The sequence below is a fragment of the Artemia sp. Qi Xiang Cuo genome, chromosome 4 (assembly GCF_049724085.1).
Source record: "Artemia sp. Qi Xiang Cuo chromosome 4, ASM4972408v1, whole genome shotgun sequence".
In the NCBI taxonomy this organism is placed as follows: domain Eukaryota; kingdom Metazoa; phylum Arthropoda; class Branchiopoda; order Anostraca; family Artemiidae; genus Artemia; species Artemia sp. Qi Xiang Cuo.
The window spans coordinates 76,405,740-76,427,432 of NC_142797.1; the positions used below are offsets into that span (position 1 = coordinate 76,405,740).

General features: G+C 36.2%; 1 protein-coding gene across 3 annotated transcripts in view; it reads right to left on the reverse strand.

The window, feature by feature from the left end:
• LOC148953445 (uncharacterized) overlaps positions 1–21,693 on the reverse strand; it is a 314,181-nt gene that overhangs the window by 278,379 nt on the left and 14,109 nt on the right. For all 3 annotated transcript variants that reach the window (XR_016141712.1, XM_089088540.1, XM_089088539.1), the window contains exon 2: positions 9,929–10,078. Coding sequence is in view for 2 of the 3 variants with exons in the window: in XM_089088540.1 (XP_088944666.1) it covers positions 9,929–10,078 (150 nt within the window). In the remaining variant the exon portion in view is untranslated. The remainder of the gene's footprint in view (positions 1–9,928; positions 10,079–21,693) is intronic.

Below are 21,693 nucleotides of genomic sequence, written 5' to 3' on the forward strand. Positions count from 1 at the left end.
ATTTGACTGCCTTCACTGCCTGCTTCCCCAAGGTTCATGCTTTACTATTCCAATGAAGAAAAACCCAAAAGTTTTTCTTGTGAGTTGAAAATACAATGAGAAGACTTTCGCTAAAGGTTTTCTATCGGTAGAATCAAATGCTTGCTCATAATATATTCAACAGACTAAAGGGGTCTGATCAGTAAGGCACTTCTCAATTTCATTAATCTAAAAATAAAAGGTTGGTCGTCATATCTTCTCTCCTTTCTAAAACCACATAGTTCTTCTCTTAAAGCCCTATTTTAAGTATTTATATGACTGAAAAGTATCATCATAGTAAGTAATTTACTTGCCACAGAAACCAGGCTAATACCTCTATAATCTACCAGATTTACTTTTAAAAACTTTCTCATAGAGGTGCTTAATAGAAGTTCTCCGAAAGTTTTATTGTAAATAACAAATTCTGGTCAATGATAACCAAGATAATCAAATAAATAAAATTTTCGACAACATATTGGACAATAAATGGTATTCCTAGCTGCGTATTCTCGTTACAGAGAAATATGTAAAGACTACCTACTCTAAAATGGAAGCTGTCGTCCCTGTGAATATATTTTAGCCCAGCAGTCCTTTTGAGATTAAATGATTTAACCCAGGAATACATATGTCATAATTATGTAAAGCGAGTATGACAATGACAATGCATCATGTTCTTTTTCTATTTTTTTCGATGAAATGTGGTTCTTATTATTTTTTATCAATTTCATAAATATTTATGTTTCTCTTATAAGTTTTTACATTAATTTTCCATACTATCCTCATTATCAATAAGAAGATGTGATTGTATTTACTACTACTAACTACTAACAACTCACCACAGCGCCAGGCTGCCTGAGACTGACCAGATATGCACGTTCTTCTTTCACCCAAATCTATTCAAAGCCCCCCTTTTTACACCCGCCAGGGAAATCCCAATTTACTTTATATCTTTCTTAAAGGCATCCTCACATCCCAGAAGAGGACGACCTGCTTTCCGTTTAGCCCTAAATGGTTGGCCGAAAAGAACAATCTTCGGAAATCTGTCATCCTTCATCCGCACAACATGCCCTAACCACCCCAACCTTTCTTTCATTATAGACCTAGAAAGCGGTATTGAAACACATTTTTCTTATAGCCTATTGTTTGAAATACGGTCTGTCAGCCGGGTACCCAGAACAATCCTTAAGCAATTTCTCTGGAAAACATCTAGCAAATCTTCATCCGCTTTTCGGAGCGTCCATGCTTCAGAGCCATATTTGACCACTGTCATCACTGTAGCTTCTAAGATTCTAATCTTGGTTTGCAGACTTATCTTTCTATTCTTCCAAACTTTTTTTTAACTGTGAAAAAACACCCTGAGTCTTGGCTATTTTATTTTTGACATCTTCACTGCTCCCGCCATCTTTACTAATAATACTACCAAGGTAAGTGAAGCTGCCCACCTGATCAATGTTTTCATACCAAACTTTACCTTTTTATTTTCACTTATTCCTAGCCTTAGTGACTTATTCTTCTGAACATTATTTTCCAAACCAATTCCAATCCTCCGTATTTGCAAAACCTCCTCGTGTCTCTTTATTTTTCTCGCTAGTTCATCCACAAGGATGAAACCCGCGGCATAGTCCAAGATTCTTAGACTTTTTCCTCCCCATTGTGTGTCAAAGCTTCCCACTGACTTTCCTGCGCACCTCCTAATAAAAGTCATCTAAACAGTCAATACAGAGAGGGGGAGTAAATAGTTCTAATTAACTTCAGATGTAACACGAAACCAGCTTCTATCTTTATTTTTGACCTTAACCGCAGCTGAGTTATTCTCGTACATAGCACTGCTCACTTTAATATATTTGTCTGGTATACAATACAAAGATAAAACAATTACTAAAGCTCCTCTATCAATAGAATCGAACGCTTGCTCATAATCTATAAAACTGAGGACCAAAGGTGTTTGAAAACTTAGGCACTTCTCAATTATTAACCTAAGAGTGAAAATTTGGTCAACACATCCTCTACCTTTTCTAAAACCCTACTGCTCTTCTCTTAAAACTTTGTCTACGGCATCTCTCAGTCTAAAAAGTATCATATTACTAAGCAATTTGCTACCTACAGAGACCAGACTAATGCCTCGATAATTACCACACTCACTTTGTTTTAAACAAAGGATATAATAGTTGCTTTAACAATTCTAATTAACACATTAAGAGAAAATTCGTAATGGTCTTAAAAAAGCAGGTTTAATGCATGAAAAACCGATAAAAGTGTCAAAGCCGAGCAACCAAAATATCCACTACAAAAGACAACATTACGTTAAAAATATAACAAAGAATGCTATAAAATACAAAAAGATAAAAGATTAAAAAGGCCATCGAAAGATTCAGGTCTCGAATAATAAGTGATTATTGGAGTAATATAAGCTATCTAGCCAAAGTTAAGACATCGGCAAGGCTACAGTAAATAACCCATAGAACTAAGTTAAAAACTACATCCAGAAGTCCAAAAAGATTGCAAAAATACAAGTCGGTCTTAATAAGCTTAGAAATTTCTTACATATGAATTACTGGGTGAAAAGAAAATATTGAAAATTATAGATTAGTTGAAATTACTGATTCGAATCCAGCAATCACAAAAGTGTAAAAACATGAAGCTTTAAAAATAGTAACCATGTTCAAAAAAGGCAAACCTTAAAGCTTAATATTAGAAATTACCCCAAAGGTCTGGTTCAAACTTTGATTAAAAGTTGCATCAAAATAAGCCTTTTAATAACCAATTACAGACAACAGTGGGAACTATATTAGTCCGAACAAAGTGCAGGCTCTAAGGAAATGAAAAAATTAATTTTATTGAATGTCAAGCTTGTTCCTGCTCTACTGAAAATCATATTTGGGAAAATTACCCCTGGGCCGCAGCGCAGCAACCCTTTTGTGTATCTTTTCTTGAAAGCACATTAAGAGAGAGCCATATGTGTGTTTTCCATTGAATAATTTTCAACTGTGTTCTGTTAAAATTAAGTTCTAAAATATACTCTTCTCTTAAGTTCTGCTAAATGTCAAGGATTTTGGTTTTGATTTTCTGAAATTCCAGCAAACTAAGCTTGAGCCCTTTTAGCATCTTCTAAGTTACAGGCATCTCTGATAGAGATAAATGCAGACATTGTTTCACTCCAAGAGCCGTATGTCCACAAGTTAAATAGAAATGTCCGGTAATACTTATCGGTTTAATTATTTTTCTGCCAGTTTTACTGAGACAAAAAAAGAATAAGTGCAATGTTTAGTAGAACAGTGCCGTCGGGTGTGATTTCCCAATAGGTTTCAAATTGAGACAATGATATTAGCGTGATACTCTCAGTCAAGGCATTGGCAAATGTGCACTCTAAACGTACATTCCCCGTTCGTACTATGCTCATATCCTGGGTGCCAGACAGGTCCAAAACAATTACACCATGATTTTTCAAAAACATTGAATCGGTTATTCCATTTTCAAACAGTTTTGAATCATGATCTAGGGATTGCATGGTCAACTCATACAGAGTTCTGTAGGATTTTGTATCAAATTAAATAAAAAAAACAAGTTTTTTAAACTGAAAGTAAGGAGCGACATTAAAACTTAAAACGAACAGAAATTATTCCGTATATGAAAGGGGCTGTGCCCTCCTCAACGCCTCGTTCTTCACGCTAAGGTTTGACTTTCTCACAACTCTTTTTTTTAAACAATAAAAACTTTAGCGTAAAGAGCGAGGCGTTGAGGAGGGCAGAGCCCCTTTCATAAAACGGAATAATTTCTGTTAGTTTTAAGTTTTAATGTCGCTCCATACTTTCAGTTTAAAAAACTTGTTTTTTCTTTTAATTTCTGATCTTTTTTTATTCAATGCAGATTTTATTTTGGCTCGCAGGCATTGAGTAATTAAACAAAATTTTCATAAAAATTTACCTTATTCTTGATGAATGGCTGTCTCTAAATTTGGTTCTTACGTAATTTAGAAATTAGCTTATCTAACGAACTTCTATATTCGTATATTTTTCTTCTGGGAAAAAATAAAAAGTTGCAGATTTTTGTAGATATGAGCTTGAAACCTATGTTATAGGGTTTTCTGATACGCTGAATCTGACGGTGTGATTTTCATTAAAATTTTTTCACTTTTAGGGGATGTTTCCACCCTCTTTAAAAAATCAGGTAAATTTTCTCAGGCTCGTAGCCTTTGATGAGTAATACTAAACTTAATAAAATTCATATATTTAGAATCAGCATTATAAGCCCATTCTTTTAATACATTTATTGAAATCAAAGTTCCGTTTTTAAAAGTTTCGATTACTATTGAGCCGTATCGCTTGTTTTTTTTATTGTTTTTTTTTATTACGTATATGTTATTACGTATATGATGGGGTTCTCCCCTTAGTCAATACCACGCTCTTTACGTTAAAAGTTAAAAAAAAATTTAATTCACAAACCCCTGAATCACAAAGGCCGTTTAATTAGAATAGATAGCTCTTTTGAAAGCACTAAAAAAAACTGTTGCGTAAAGAGCGAGGTATTGACTTGGGGGAGAACCCCCTCATATACGTAATAACTTATGTTCATTTTAAGTTCTAATGTTGCTTTTTACTTTCAGTTGAAAAAACGGTTTTTTTTTAATTTAATTTCTGATCGTTTTTTAAATAATGCTTGGAAATCTGGCGCCCCCTTCATAGAAATGTCCCTTGCCCCAAAGAAACATCCTCCACGGAAAGTGTCTCCCAAGTAACCCCCACCTCCCGCCCCCCCCCCTACCAGAAAAAAATTCTTCCTGAAAATGTCTGTATACTTCCCAATAACCAATACAATATGTAAGCAATGGGCAAAGTTCATAACTTGCAGCCCTTCCCCTGGGAACTGTGGGGGATTAAGTCATCGTAAAAGACATATTTATTATATTGTCGACTATGCTGAACAAAATGATAATCTAAAAATTTCAATTGGGTGACTTTGAGAAAAAAATGAGCGTGGGAGGGGGCCTAGTTGCCCTACATTTTTTTTTGTCTCTAAAAAAGGGCACTAGAGATTTTAATTTTATTCCCAATGAGTTCTCTTACGGTATTCTAGGACCATTGGGTCAATAACGATTAACCCTGGGGAAAAAAAACAACAAATAAACACGCACCCGTGATCTTTCTTCTGGCAAAAAATGCAAAATTCCACATTTTTGTAGATAGGAGCTTAAAACCTCTACAGTAGGGTTCTCTGATACGCTGAATATGAAGGTGTGAATTTCATTAAGGTTCAATAACTTTTAGGGGGTCTTTCCCCCTTTTTTCGAAAATCAGCCAAATTTTCTCAGGCGCGTAACTTTTGATGGGTAATATTAAACTTGATGAAACTTATATATTTGAAATCAGAATTAAAATCTGATTCTTTTGATGTATCTATTGGTACCAAAAATCCGTATTTTAGAGTTTTGGTTACCATTGAGTTGGGTCGCTCCTTACTTACAGTTCGCTACCACGAACTGTTTGATGATAGAGTGTACAGTGGAATACCATTCACTTTGCACACAAGGCTAGATAGACCAAAAAAATTGAAATCATGGGGGGATGAAGTCCAGGATCCCGCCGCACTAGCACCCTTCACGAAGGTCAAAACTAGTTCTGACGGAATTACTCAATTGATAAATGATGATTCAGTATAACTGTAAGACCCAGTGATAGTGTGACGTTAACGAGATATCGTATGGGGGACAAGAAGTTTAATATTGTTACCAATGGCTCTTAGCTTTTCCACAGCCAATGCAACAGAGCTCATAACCTGTTGTTTTTGAGCATGATGAATTGCCGAAATGATCACCAATGTTCCGTTAATAATACAATGTTCCGTTAGTGCTCAAAATTCCGTTAATGAATACATTAATTTGTTTGAATAAGTTGTGTAGGATACATTTTTCATAGGACAGACCATCGGCAGCAGTTGGAGTTGTATTGTCTGACTTTTTCTTCACCGCAACATTTAAATCAATTAATGTTGATTATAAATCAATGAAATAGTCTTCATTGGAAAATATCTGAAAGTATATATTTTCTGAGAAGGGTTGTTGACGATGAAATTGTTCATAGTAGCCGTGCTTGAAACTGACATAAATATTTTCAGCATTGAATAGACTCAATGAGGAGCTGATTGATGGATGCGATTCTTTGTGGGAGAGATAGGTCATCTTAAGAGAAGAAATCCTTCTTTGATCTAACAATCTTTTTCTTCTTCTTCTGCTTGTTGATCTTCTTCCTTTTATTCCTCAAAGTTATTGCTGATGTCCTTCGCTTCCCACCTGAGTAGAGACTGATGAGTGAATAATGACCACGCACCCTTTTTAATCGCTTCCCATTTAACTGAGATTTTAATTGCTCACCAGCGGCTCTTGCTGAAGATCTAATATTTTCTTTAACAATCTCCTTGAAATTTTTACCCGACCCCCAGTCCTGTAGTGTTGAGGCAGCAAAATTTGATGCAGCAGCTACAAGATATTTTCTGGCAAGCGGTAATGCTGAACGAAATAGCCTAGCAAACCAAATAACAAGACCATTGCCAGGCATTGTAGTACGCCCCTTTTAATAGTCCAATTCATGACCTATTTGACTTGGACTCAGAGCACCAACGTAGCAGTCGATATCAGGACAGACAAATGGAATTTTTCTATTTTTCATTTTAAGCAGTGATGATGGGTCAAAAACGACATGTAATCACAGCTAAACCTTTTGTTATTGCTAGAGGATCACCCAATTCACGTCTTAGTGTTAACTGACAGAGTTCCAAATACGAAGTGTTTACAGGAACATACTGAAGATGCTTTATATTATAGTGATGAACATGTTCATGAGTTGTTTTTCGTTCAAGAACACGTATGAGGGGACAGTTGAATTACCAACTCTCGATGTTTCCACAAAGGATGCATAAAGAAATATGCAAGAGTCCTAGGCAAAACCAGGTGGATAATCAGCAAAAATAACATGATCCTTCCCGCTAACAGTGCCAGCGTTTTTACCACTGATCATATTCTGTTTAAACCCAAGAACATCTCTCAGATTATCATTGAGATGACTCAATTCAGTGTCAACAGGTGAGGTAATATAAATCCTGTCGTTTTCCATTGAATAATTAAAATGGAATGTACCATTCCTACGATATGAGATTTTTCTATTGATTGTACGACACAAATCCATCATAGTATCATATTCTTTATATTTCAATGTAGCATGTGGATGTTTACTAGATTTAAGTGCTTCAACCAATTCTTACTTGACAAAGAGTGATTAATCGAATGGTATAACTTTTGTATCATACACACGATTGTTTCTCAGGATATCATATGTATTCTTGAGAATACAGTCGACAAGAGCAACTTCATACTTTCCGTCATTGAATTTGATGGCGGGGGAGAGTTTCATCCAGAAATCACTTGTTTTATTCAAGTCATTGTAGAGAGGATCGGAAACGTTGGACATAAATGGTACATAAAAATCATTGGGCATTGTCAATGTCTTCAACACTGATCCAAGAATCAAAATCAGAGTTGTATCCTAGCCACCGAACAAGTAACTGTTTCTTACCCCTACGAGTACGAGTCTTTAATATCTTTACAATTTGATAGATTTCACTATTATTTTTAGCTTTTTGTATTTCATAGTTATAAAAGCCGCCGAGAATCTCTTCATCCTTGGCATCTCGCAGACGATAAGTTATGGGTTTGCTGTCTAGGACTTTCGCCACTTTAAAAAGTTCAGTGGACCACAAATAATTCCCCTTTTCAAAAAAAATCGTTGCTCTATTAATTTGAACACTACTACCAGTATTGAATTTTTTCTTCATCAACGTTTTATTTAAATATTGTTTAAGAAATCTGTCAAAGGTATTATGATCACAATGACGAACTTCAGGTGGGATTAGGTGGGAAAATAATGGAATGGATCGTTGTTTATAAGTCAACAAGATTTTTTCTAAATCAATACTAAAAGCAGGTGTATTTTTCAATGTGCAATATCTTGAAATTAAAAGTCGAATAGTTCTTATCAATCGTTCGGCCAATGCAGCCTTTATAGGACGCTGACTATGATAGAGCATTGTATTATATTTCATTAGTTCTTTTTCAACATGGGGATTAACAAATTCATTACCCCGATCCGTTTGAATTTTTTTATATGAATCTCGTTCGATATAAAAATACTTTCTTTAGCCTGAGCAACTTCAACACCTCTCTTTGACCACAATGGAATGGCATATGCATAGCGACTAACAAAATTTTGATTGGATGTGTTTGGGGGAATGATGGGCGTGGGGGGGACTAGTAGCCCTCCAATCAGTTTCGACTATTAAAGAGGGCACTAGACACTCCAATTTCCAATCGAATGAGCCCTTTTCGAAGTTTCTACAACAACTCCTTCGATACGAAGTGCCCTGGCCTAAGACCAAGAAAAAAATAAATAATGCATTGTGCCAACATCGTTCTTTACTTAGGCAGCGCTATTGCGCTGCCTATGACTTCAGTTCGTTTTGGGTTTCAATTATTTATTGATGCTGATCTATGGTAGTTCCACGCTTGGTAGATCATTTGATTCCATTTTGCCCATTTTTGGTTTAATGGAGTTTTTTACTTTTCCTTGAAAAACTGATTTTGTGGAAAATATTTTTTAAATTAATAGCTCTTAAAGTAAAAATATGGCTATTTTGAATTCTTTATAACCGTTGTTCTCACCCTAATGGAACTCTTAGGCTAATAATTAATAAGTGCCTGAGTTATCAAACACCTTAAATCCTCAGTTTTATATTTTATGAATAAGCGTTCAATTCTGTTGACAGAAGAGCCTTAGCGAAGGTCTTATCCTTTCATGGTATACCAGGCAAATACATTAAAGTCATTAGTGCTACGTACGAGAATAACACTGTTACGGTTAAGGTAGAAAATGTGGTTAGCAGCTGATTTCGTATTTAATCAGGAGTTAAGCAGGGCTTCCATCCCTCCATCCCTCTTTATATGAATCATTTTGTTGTACATTGTCTTAAAGATCAAAGAAAAGGCAATGGGAGAGCAGGGTATTAAATGGGAAAGAAAAACTTTCCAAAAATATGTAATCACTAAGACTAGGAATAAGTGAATATGAAAAGGTGTCTTTGGGTAAAAAATAGATTAATCAAGTGAACAGAGGGAGTGAAGACGTTAAAAATAGAATAGCGAAGACTCAGGATGTTTTTTCACAGTCGAAAAAAGTTTAGAAGAATAGGAAGATATTTCTGTGAACCAAGATTAGAATATTGGAAGCTACAGAAAAGACAGTAGTCAAATATGGTTCTGCAGCATGGGCACGCAAAAAAAAAAAAAAAAAACAAAAAAGAAGATTTGCTAGATGTTTTCCGATGAAATAGCCAACGGATTAATTTGAGTACCTCAATGTTTGAAGTTATTTCAAACAATAAGCTGCACGATAAGCGGGGTTCAATACCACTTTCTAGGGCTAGAATGAGATAAAGGTGAGATGGCTAGGGCACGTTCTGTTGATAAAGGATGACAGATTGCCGAAGATTGTTCTTTTCGGCTAACAGTCAAAGGCTAAACATAAAGGAGTTCTCCCACGGTTGGGTTGGGAGAATTTCGTAAAGAAAGATTTAAGGGATATGGGAACCTCCTGAGAGCGTGAAAAGATGGAGGCTTTGAATAGATTAGGATGGAGGAGGAGCGTATATGGCTGTGTTTGCCTCGGATAGGTTGATGCTGCGGTGAGTTGTTAGTAGCAGCAGAAGATGATTTTCGTCTTAAAGACAATATAAAAAATACATTATTAACACCCAACTAATGCAAAGATAATGTCTATTTTTATACATACAATAGGCCTACTTCAATGATGAAATACTCTAAGCTACACAAAATTTATAAGCTATATAAAGGCTATACAAATCTTACCATATATACAGTCTCCATTCTTCTCCAAGAAGGGGTATTGGCACACACATTCGAAATCTCTAGTCCCAAAAGTGTCGTATGTTGTCTGACAGATACGGGACACTTCCTTACAAATGGCGACTTCATCATCTTGGCAACTTCCTTCTTCCCCTGTAATTAGTTGAAAAAAATATAAAAAAGTCTTAGGATTCCATATATTATAAGCTTTATATAACCGTTCTTGGTAACAAATTGAAAGTAATTATATTTGTTTTATTCAGTTCTAAGAAAATAGGTGAACAAAAAGTACTCCGGCTTTGCGCTTGACTGCCTTCAAGTTTGGCCAGGGTGAGTAATTTTTCCTCGAATTCAACTTACCAGAGGCCTAGGAGATATTGGTGAAGATGGTACGAAAATTTTCCCATGATTTGATACCTTTTACGAATCGGTTAAAATGTTTATTGTCGATGTATGAATTTCGTTTCATTATGCTTCCAGGTATATAAGAATCTTTTGATTTCATAAATTATCCCAAGCCCCCAAATCTTTTCAAAAATGGGAAAGGAAATCTAACATTTGGAAATCTTCCAAGGCAATAAAGTCAGAACGGAGTGCTTTAGCTGCTCGATTTCAGAATTTAGAATGTTTTGAAGGAACTTCCGAAATTTACAACATAACTTTTCCTCATAGATAATTTTTTTTTAAATAGATCTGAAATCAAAGTGAAGTGAATATTCACCTACATAGATTTTTTAGTCAAGCGACGTGAACTACTCCCCTATCTACACAAGCAAAATGCTTCTTAAGTCAGAATTTATCTCTACCGCTGCTACTAACAACTCATTTTAGCACCAAGCCACCTGAGGCTAACAAACCTGAGCACGGTCTTCCTCAATCCCAGTTTTTTCAAAGCTTCCTTTTTCCAAGAAGAGGGAAGTTTTCCCAAAACACCCTTCTACATCCATCCAAGAAGACCTTTTCCCACCAAATTTGGACGACCAGCTTTTTTTTTTACTCTAGGTGGATGGCCTAATAGGAAAGTCGAAACGATTATTTTGACTATGATATTTGGCTAACTTTGCACGTGATAAATTTAGTCCTCAAGCCTTGGTATTTTGCTTCTTTTATTTCTCCAAAAATTATGGCGCACATATAGGTTGTTCAGGGTGAGCTCTACGCTCAATAAGCATTTACAGCTTATTTTGCTAATACTGGGAAACAAACTGCTTCTTCAATAAGTTCCTATTCATATTAGTCTGGTTTTAAAACGCAGATTAGCAAATCTTGGATGAAGTCGGTGGGCTTAGAACAGATTTTTGAAGTTGAGATAACTAGACTTGATAATCTTTGGAAGACTTTAACATCCAGATTGTATACCAACCAATGTAGTCAAATTCATTCTTTTATCAATTATTTCTCCTTTGAAAAGACTTGTGAATAGGTCTTTGTGTAAAATGACCCAATTTTTATTCTATGTATTTACCTGTAATAGGTAAATGGGTTTATTTAAGTGAGATCGATGGATCGTTTAAGAAAAGGTAGACCATGGAAAGATGCTGTTTATTATTAGCCAATATCTCTACTGTCTGTATTTAGCGTATTTTCCAGAAGTCCTGCTTTACAGTCAACTTGCTTTTTCAGAAGTAAAAACTAATTCATGAAATCCTATATTACTCCTGAATGCAGAACCCGACAAAGAAGGCTTGTGCAACTCTTTTTTGATTTTGTAAGTTTGGCTCTTGATTTTGATTTGATTCCATCTCGCCAATATATATTTTTGAAGTCCACAGAGCTCCCGACCCGTTAACCCATCAAATTTTAGCTTGTACATCTCATTATTACAGGATAAGGGGGATTACTTTGGCTTGCAGTGATTCTTGTTTGTCTGGAAGCGTCATATCCGTGGACCCTCTTTTCTACTTACCATATTATGTTTAGTTTGTTGTCATCATAAACGTAAGGTTTGACTCTATTTATAGTTTTGTTCTTTGTTTATATGAATATTTTATTGCAACGGCTTAAGTTAGTTTGTAGTCACGCAGGATTTGGCTATATTGATAGTTCTGTTCTTTGTTTATGTTAATGTTTATTTTTACGTCTATAAAACAAAAACCTATTGATGGTTTTCATATTCAACATTACTATTATTACTTATTTATTACCATTGAAACAGTTTCACGGTAAACACAGACACAGACATCATTTTCAGCGAGAATGGAAATATCTGGAGGGAATTTGAAGGGGAAGGGATGTACTTTATGATGGACGAAATTTCCACGGATTAATTTCCCGTGAAGAGGAAGGGTATATATTTCATGGAGGTTGAGCCAGATTTACCTGCATTATTTGAAAAATGATCAGAAATATTACAAAAGCACATTTTTATTGCTGAAAGTAAGGAGCAACATTAAAAATAAAAACGAACAGAAATTATTCCGTATATGAGGGGTTACCCCCTCCTAATAACCATGCTCTTTACGCTAAATTTTAACTGTTTATCCTAATTTCTTAAGATCGGCTAATGAGTTTAATCGGAATAGGAAGCTGGAATTGGAATCGAAATGTTCGTTTTGAGTTTTAATGTTGCTCCTTACTAGCAGTTAAAAAAAGCTTCTTTTTTTTATTATTCAATTCCAAAAAGAATAGATACAATTTAGGTTTTTGAAATTGAAAAAAATAGTAACAAATAAGGAAAACAAAATAAACGCCGAATTATCTGTGGTGCACCACCAAACATTTTTTTCGGCAAACCATTAAAGTTGTTCTCGGTGTGCCGGTGGCTTCCTTGAAAGTTTCCACTTTATGCTCTAATCTAGCCCTAAAATACGCCGTCTAGATACCTCAATAGCCTGGTCCATTTTGATAAGCTTTATGCTATTAAGCTATTTTGATTTATTTTGATAGTATAAGTACCAGTATTAGCAGTAGAAGTAGCAGCAAAAGTAGTAATAATATTGCTAGCCCATGAAGCTTCGTCTTAATACCCTAGGCCATTGCTGGGATATTGGTAATATACCCTTTTGATACCCCGTATGCACATAGTGTTTTTTTTTTATTCAGATCAATATCACCCTCACCATTATCATTAAATATAGCGGTAGTCACAGTAGGAAACTGTAATAGTAGAAGTAATAGGAGTTGTACTAGCGATAAAAGTAGTATTGATATTATTAAGGAGCAATAGTATTTATGTTGTGCCTTTTTGTTGTTTGGATATCGCTCTCAACATGCAGTGAAAGTTTCAAATTAATTATCTTAGATGTTCCTAAAAAACTTATCATACCCCATTCTGCTAACTTGAATACACACAGCGTGTTTTAATTTAGCTCAACACCCCCTATATATTCCCTAAAAGATTCCCCTTAATGTTCTTATTCTCAGTAGAAGTAGTAGTTGCCGCAATATAATAGAAGTAATATTGTTAACATAGACAGAATGACCATTGATTAGTTCAACATCACTCTAAAAAAACCTGAAAGTCTGAACTTAATACTCTAATTCTTTCCCATATGCATTCATACAGTCTCTTTTGCTTTAGTTCAAACTACTCCTAAACATTTCCCGAAGCTTTCACTTCAGTACCAATATCCTCACTAATTTCTGCAATAGTAGTATTAGTAGAAGTAGTATTAGTAGTAGTAGTAGTAGTAGCAGTAGTAGTAGTAGAAGTAGTAGTAGTAACATCGGTAGTAATAGTAGTAGTAGTAGTAGCAATAGTAGCAGTAGTAGTAGTAGTATTAGTAGAAGCAATAGTAGCAGTAGTAATAGTAGCAGCAGAAGCAGTAGTAGCAGTAGTAGTAATGTGCTCACAGTGACATTTGGCTAGTTCAAAATCTGTCATAACATACCCTGAAAATTTCAACTTAAGAATCTAAGCTGTTCCCGCGTTATTACTGACACACTCTTTTGACAATCTACATACTCATATTTTGCTTTGATTTATTTCAACCTCCCCCTGAACATTCCCCAAAAGCTTCACCCTTACCTTGAGTAGTATCAATAGTTACAGTAATAGCAGTAGCATTTGTAGCAGTAGGCATATATAGACATTTTTTTCTACTTCACCCTAAACACACGATGAAGGTTTCAAGTTAATACAAAAAATAGTTCTGGGGGTACTGCTTATGTGTCCTTTTCAAAACCTCTTTTTGCATAGTGTTTTTTCATTTAGCTCAACACTGTCTCAATATTCCCTGAAATTTTCACCTTAATACCCTTACCTTTATAAGTTGAGTCCCGGTAGCAAGCATTAGTAACATCAGTAATAGAAAGCATCGCGCGGTCGCCACGTGCAAACCTCGTATCTTCATGAAACTAACTTTTTCAGGAGACAAGAAAAACTGATTTTCGTTCTTTTCTTATAAGCTAGGAGGTTGGGAGTTACGCCAAAAAAATCATAAAAATCACTGGAATGCGTTTTTATAGTTTTTATCACTATCTGGATTAAGTTTGTTTATCAGACAGTACATACGTGGTTTGCTTCAGTAGTGTTTCATTTATACGAGGTCTGTGCACGCTACTTTTTGCCACCCCATTTTTATGTCTGTGCTCCATTTAATTTTCCCGAGAGTTCGATAAAAGGTATGCAGCCGTGGTAAATAGGCCACTTTCGCTCATGCGAGGTTTGTAATGACTCAAAAAAAAGTATTTTTTTTTAGTAATGAGGCCATCGTAAGGGGTTTATCTAACAGTAAGAAAACACTTTTAAAGACGACGGCAACAAGCAGAAACTATACAGCACTTCAGCTAAACACGGCTACATGGCTAGACCCCCTAGATCTACGGAAGAAGGATCGCCAGTAGCTTGTTCAGCAGCAAATTGACGGGGAGTTGGTGGTGCTTCTTTTTCAGTATGCCCGAGAATAGATTTTTGATTTTTGGCAGACTACAGAACATGTGAAGCAAAAATCACCCAAACCGCCATCAGATTTATTAGCAAGACTAAGCTAAGTCGAGCATGACTTTATCTGAAACGTATCCGACACGAGTAAGATCGTAGATCAAAAAGCTGCTGAAATGTTTTTTTTCCCTCTGTATGAGTGCGAACCCAGGTGTTGTCAAAAGTATTGTCTTAATAGGTATAGTAACGCGTCTTAAGGTGTATCAACGCGACTAGTCATCGGTGCTACGTAGCGGTAGCGTGGCTCACAAAGAATAGAGCTGTATTCAACTTAGCGTCATTATTCGGCAAAACGGGTCTACATAGTTTTTGCAGTTTTGATTACTGCACCTTAACGCACGTTAGTACGCCAAATAAGAACGGCATGGTATGGTACCTTTCATTCACAAAAACGATAAATATTCAAATATTCTTTTATTCTTCAAATTTGATTAGAAAAATCACAACACAAAATCACATTAACACTGAGGTCTTGTTCGAAATGAATATTGAAAATCTTAGAAAAATCATATGGTTTTTTCAACGTGGGTAAGAAAAAACGCAGGGCCCCTGGGCTATTTTTGAAATTAAATTCAGAAAAAAAACATATTGGTGTTCTCAAAAGTAGGTAAGAAAAAACTAGCATTCCTTAAGGCAACATTTAACAGCCTTTAGCTTGAGTCCCAACATAGAAACCATAGCAATCTTTTGGTAACACCGGTAGCAGATCCGCGAGATAACGGAGCTTGACTGGGTCAACAGCCAGTTTCGTGTCATGGAGTGGAGATATTTCAGTCTTTGGCTTCTTCATTGTTTTTTTTTTTTTTTGGCAAAACCTGTCACTATTCACCATGGCACAGTTTGTAATCGACAAGCATTCCTGGAGTATACTTGTAAGCAACCACTTCATTCACTGTGGGGTGACCCTTTCTCGAACCTGGGCCATAGTCAGGAAAATACTTCAAATCAGAAAAATTCCTGAAAAAGTTGTGATCATCTTGTATCACGTGATACGGGAATGGATTCTTACCAGCTAACTTTATTTCAGACGCATACCCAGATGGAAGATAAATATCACGATCTCGGCAGCGAATTTCAACTTTTTTATGTATGCTGTCGCATTCCATTTGCGTATGCCCCTTTTCAAGATATTTCTGAACTATCGTAATGTTTTTCTCACATGTATAGTTTACCAAAGCATTCGACAAAACACTATTCCGGTTTTGGCAACTACAACGATCACTCCACAAGATAATCGTCTCTGCATTAGGGTAAGTTCCACACAAGTCGTCCAGTCCTTTTACAAAGCAAGTGGCTAATTCTGAGGCATTCAACCGTCCCTCCGTCTCGTCCCACATTATATTCAGTGCGTCAAACGAGACTATGTCATATAAAGTCCAGTTGTGAATGACACCTTTTCTTCTGTAGTAAAGGAATGAAACCTTGATTCGGGGACATGAAAGGGTCGACTGCAAATCGTGTGTCTTGACAACAATTCTGCCTGCTCTGTTACTTGCATCATCTTTGTCTTTCTTCTTGGCAGACCAAGCATGTTCTTTACGTGTCGTGTGTTGCTGATATGCTTCCTCACTAGAATTTCCAAGCTTGTATGCAATGCAGATATCACGCTGGTCTTTTTTTGGTTTCAAAATGGCCAAACCTTTGTCTTTTAAAAGTTCTCTGAGCGCATTAATGCCAACAGTGTCTTTTCCAAGCTTCTCTGCTTCTGTCTGGTAAGCAGAGAGGACTTCAGTCAAAGATCCAAAGGGATACTTAAAATGTTTTTTAAGAGTCCCAAGATTTACAATAGTATGAGGGAAGCTTTGGTAGATCTTCCAAGAATTTCAGCGCAAACTCTCTACGTTCTACAAAACCAGCAGATTTTCTTGTACCCATACGTGACAAGTTTAATGGATGATAAGGATCACTTGACTGGTGAATGCCCACTTCTACAGTAGCTGATGTCCAATTCCTAACCTGCTAATCGCCCATGTAAAGCGTGTTCAAAAACATAGATTTCCAAACAACCAACAGTCTCTGCGAGGTTTTCAGACGGTACTTGATGGTTGAAGTACCTCTTGAGGAGCTGCCATTCATTTTTCTTTTTTTGTGTCATCACAGTCATCAAGAGTTGTAATGTATATTTTCTTCTGCTCCCACGATATTTTCGCCCAATACTCTGTAAACATAAGCTCTCTGTCCGTTTGCGAAACAACAAACATTCAAAGTGGTTTATCTTGGCAGGGTCCATCCCTTTATGGACGCAACAAGGGCCAAGGGTACAACCAGGCTTTGTTACTTCAGTTGCACCTCAATTTTTCGCCCTTTTTGCTTTGTACTTTTCTTCCAATGTATGCTTTTCCCTAACATAGAGCGTAGTATTAGTCCAAACACTTTACCCCAGGCTTTGACCTTCCTTTTCCTTTGCTCTTGCGAGATCCTAGGCTTTCATTTAGTGACTTCTCAGTACCACCTTCTGAATCAGAAACACTTTCAGGAATTTCAGTCACACTTCTCTCGAAATGTGCACAATTGTCACGGGATGTAGCTTCTCTCAAGCTGGCTTTACTTGTTTCCTTTCCGGACAAGCAAACCTCCAGCAAGGCCATTATGAATGTCACTGTGAGGACCATCTTAAACTGGGAACAATGGTTGAAGCTTACCCTTTTCACTGGAAACTGGTTTTTGACTTGGGTTGAAACCTCAACAGTAGGTATTTCCATCAAATCCAAATGTTCAAATGGCACTGGAAGCAACTCAGCAAAGTTCATTCAAAAATAATCAATTGCCAATTACTTTTGATGGCATGCGTTTGCAACAAATATTTTACCTGATGTTTTTGCTATTTCATTTGAAAAGCTCACCTATGCAAAGATTTTGTGTAACATCCAAAAGTAGAATATTGATTTCTATGACTATTACCACCTAAAACAAAATGTATTTTATAACATATCAAAACCAGGGGCATGTTTTCCCCCCAGAAATGGCACATTCATAGCAAAACACGTTTGCGGAGAAGTCTATTTTAAGGTAGTGAAGAAGTACCCTAACCAATTCTGCTTTTATGAGTTCTCCAAATGCAGCAGAAGGAAAACACAACTGTGAGGAGCACTTAGACTGGAAGTGAGAAGAATGGTTTTCTGCAAGCTTTTCTGATTTTTATTCTCACTTCACGTAAATTAAAACAGAATTGGGGGCAGTTTTTTTCTTAAGACAAAACTGTGAATTGTAGAGAAAACGGCCTAAAGAAGTAAATAAAAAGGTCAAAAGTAAGAAAATTCTGTCCGTTCTCCAAATTCAGGCTACTTTGTCTTGCTTGTTCTGTAGAGTACTGTAAAAAAAAATACCAAGGTACAACCCCCCATGCCTTAGTTAACCAACAAAAACTAGTAATAACTTACTAGTAAATGACTTTTGCTTTTCCAGCACTGCTTGCAGCATTTTTCGTCCATAAGAGATATTAGTGTTGTTCATTTTTATCACAGTTCATATAATTATCCAGTAAGCTTATCGCAGATCATTTCTGGTCTTCGTTCTCGGTGCGAACAAAAAGCTCCTCCCACTTCTTCGTGCAGTTATTAATAGCGGGTTTCCACTTGTTTCCGATTGTTTCGCGTTTGACTTGTCTACCCGTGAAAAGATCTGATGCTGCTTATGTTTCTACGTTCTCTGGAGCACTCGCACCCCGGTCCGGGTTTTTATAATGGGTGAGATAGGGAATGATCATACTGGATAATTATATGAACTGTGATTTTTATGCTGAGATCATAGTAAATACTGGCGATAGTGAGGAAACAAGAGGGAACGCAAACCTCGTAATTTTTCCGCCAGTTTGTAGCCCTACGACGCAAACCTCATATTGAAGGAACCCAGGTGGTAGTGGACGAAGCAGAACACGTTTAATGTTTTATAGGTATGTAAAAAATACGAGGTATGCCCTTTGCTAATAACTTTTTATTAAAATATCGTAGATTTTTTTTGTATTTCACCATCGAACGCAGCTAAAAAAAAAACTATAGGCTATATGAAACTTCTCTTAACTCAGTTTCGCTAAAATTGACCTATACGAGGTTTGCACGCGAAAACCGCGATCGTTTGTCATAGTAGCATTAAAACGAGTACGAGTAGTAATATTAGGATTATTAGTGTTGTTGAAAGTAGCAGCAGTAGTACTAGTAGCAGTAGTAGTATACAAATATTACCTTTTGGTCAGTTTAACAACCCCCTCATGAGTCCCTGGAATTTTCAACTTATTACTGTAGGCTATTGCTATGTTATTATCAGTATACTATTTTCACAAAATGTATATCCATAGTGTGTTTCAGTTTAATTTTACCTCAAAATTTTCTGAAAATTTCACCGTTTTACTCTTAGCCTTAGTTGTAACTGCAATAGAAGTAATAGCTACAATCTACCTGAGGCCAACAGAGATAAAGAGACTCCTCCTCTATCCCAATATATTCAAAGCTCTATCTTTACATACTCAAAATAAGTTCCCATTTCTGTTGTAATCTTTCCTTACGACAAATTCCACTTAGTTTTGAGACCCCCCCTTTTCATTTGGCCTTAGTCATTATATATCTAAAAAGCAAGATTGAAACATACTTTTTGTACAGCTTACTGTTTGAGATACGGTCAGTCAGTCGAGCACCGAGAACAATCCTTAGGCAGTTTCTCAGGAAAACATCATGAAATCAAATTTCCTACATTTTCCAGAGTGCCCCGTCTTCAAAACCATGCTCGACCACTGTCATTGCTATAACTTCTAATCTTACTTTTGAGACTTGTCTTCCATATCGTTCAGATATTTTCAACTCTAACAAAACCTCTTGGGAGCTACTACTACTACTAACAACAAATCACCGCAGCACCAAGCCACCTGAGGCCAACACAGCTACGAATGCTCTCCCTCCCTCACAAAATCCCCCCAAAAACTTCCCATTTCCTTTAAATCTTTCTTTATTACATCCTCCCATCCCAGACCAGGACGACCTGCTTTCCGTTTAGCCCTAGACGGTTGACTGGAAAGGACAATCTTCGGCACTCTGTCATCCTTCATCCGGAGAACGTGTCCTAGCCATTTCAATCTTTCTCTCATTATAGCCCTAGAAAGCGGGATTAAACCACAGTTTTTGTACAGCCTACTGTTTGAAATAGTCAGTCTGCCGGGTACCCAGAATGATCCGTAGACAATTTCACTGCAAAACATCTAGCAAATCTTCATCCACTTTTCGGAGCACCCACACTTCAGAGGATATTCTATTTTTAACATTTCACAGCATCCAACGTATTTACTAATAATAATACCTAGGGAGGATGAAGCTGTCCACTTGATCTATAGCCTAATCTGATTATCGAACATCACCTCTTCAATTCCCTTATTCATAGTACTAGTGACTTAGCCTTGTCAACATTAATTTTCAAACTTATTCTTGTTCTCTGAGATGGCAAAACCTCTAAAAATTTGTTCATTTTACTAAATTTTCATCCAGGGTGCAAATCATCAGCATTATATATATCTAGGAGATTTTTGCATTCCCATTTGATTCCCAGTTCTCCCATTGCCTTTGCTGCGCTTCTTAGGACAAAGTCCATCGAAATTACTTATATAAAAGGGAATAAAATGCGACCCTGCTTAACTACTTAACTAATGCAAAACCATCTATATTCCTCATTTCCTACCTTAACCGCAGCAATATTAACTTCTTATAATTTCTTTTATGTAATTATCTGGTTGGGAAGGCTGGGGTGGACCCGGACACAGAGTTTATCTGGAAAGTCCAGTATGAACCCCTAATAGCTTAGCGAAAGTTCTTAGACGATTTTAATTTTAATAATTTTTTTAGATTCTTAGGAATAGTTCTTAAGGTTATAAAATTCTAGAAAGATAGGAACACCATCTATTATTTTATTGTCATGCTAGTTTGGATGTAGATACGCACAATGGTGTGTTCCCGACTTTGGAAAAATTGTATTTTAGCATAAATTTTATTCAAACAGAGTTCTCTGTTTGGAACTTAACAGAAAGACCCATGGCTCTGGATTTGCAATAGTTTTTTTTTTTTTTTTTTTTTTTTTTTTTTTTTTTTGAAAAGTGTAGCTCCCACAGGAAGATTCTAGAGCAAACGATTGGGTGCCATCTATTGAAATTATTTTTCAAATTACTTTAATGTCACAAGAGCACTCATGGGTCTGGGCAGGACATTTGGGGACGGTTGGGACATTTATCTCCGTCCGAACCAACCTTGTCTCTAAAAGGTTGGTATTTAGGGTAAAAACACAGATGCGTCTTTAACAATAAACTGTTTTACTAAGACAAAAGGAAATGAACTTAGACATCATGAACTTAAGATTTAAGAAATTGGATTTTGGCGAAGTCAAAAATGAAATTCATCCGGCTTTTTTTGTTGAATTTAAGCCTAAATTTGATACCGTAACAAAAGAACTAAGCTTTTGCAAAAATCTAAATTAGACTGGTGAAAAATAGATTGGCAAAGCCAACGAAGCCAAATAAAGTTGCCCCTCTTCTGGTAAAGTTTGAATCTCAGGACAAACAGAATTGGTGTTCGCTCCTAAACGACAAAGCTGGCACAAGCCTTTTACAGAATTGTATAAAAATGATGTCATTTAACTTGTTGATAGATAGCCTATCCATCCTAGGGTAGAACTAAGGTAGATAGTCATGCAATAAGGGTAATTCAAATATTATATGACACTCGAGATAGTAGTCTATGTAACTCGGAAAATCAAATATTTTCGTGTCCTAGAACCTTATTAAGAAAAATAATGATATTTTTAACACAGCACGTGAGCATGATGGTGATTGAAATTTGCCGTCTAGCATGGGTCAAATTTGTGTGAAATTACAGGGTCAAACTTCAGATCGCAGGTTCGGGTCAATAGATTA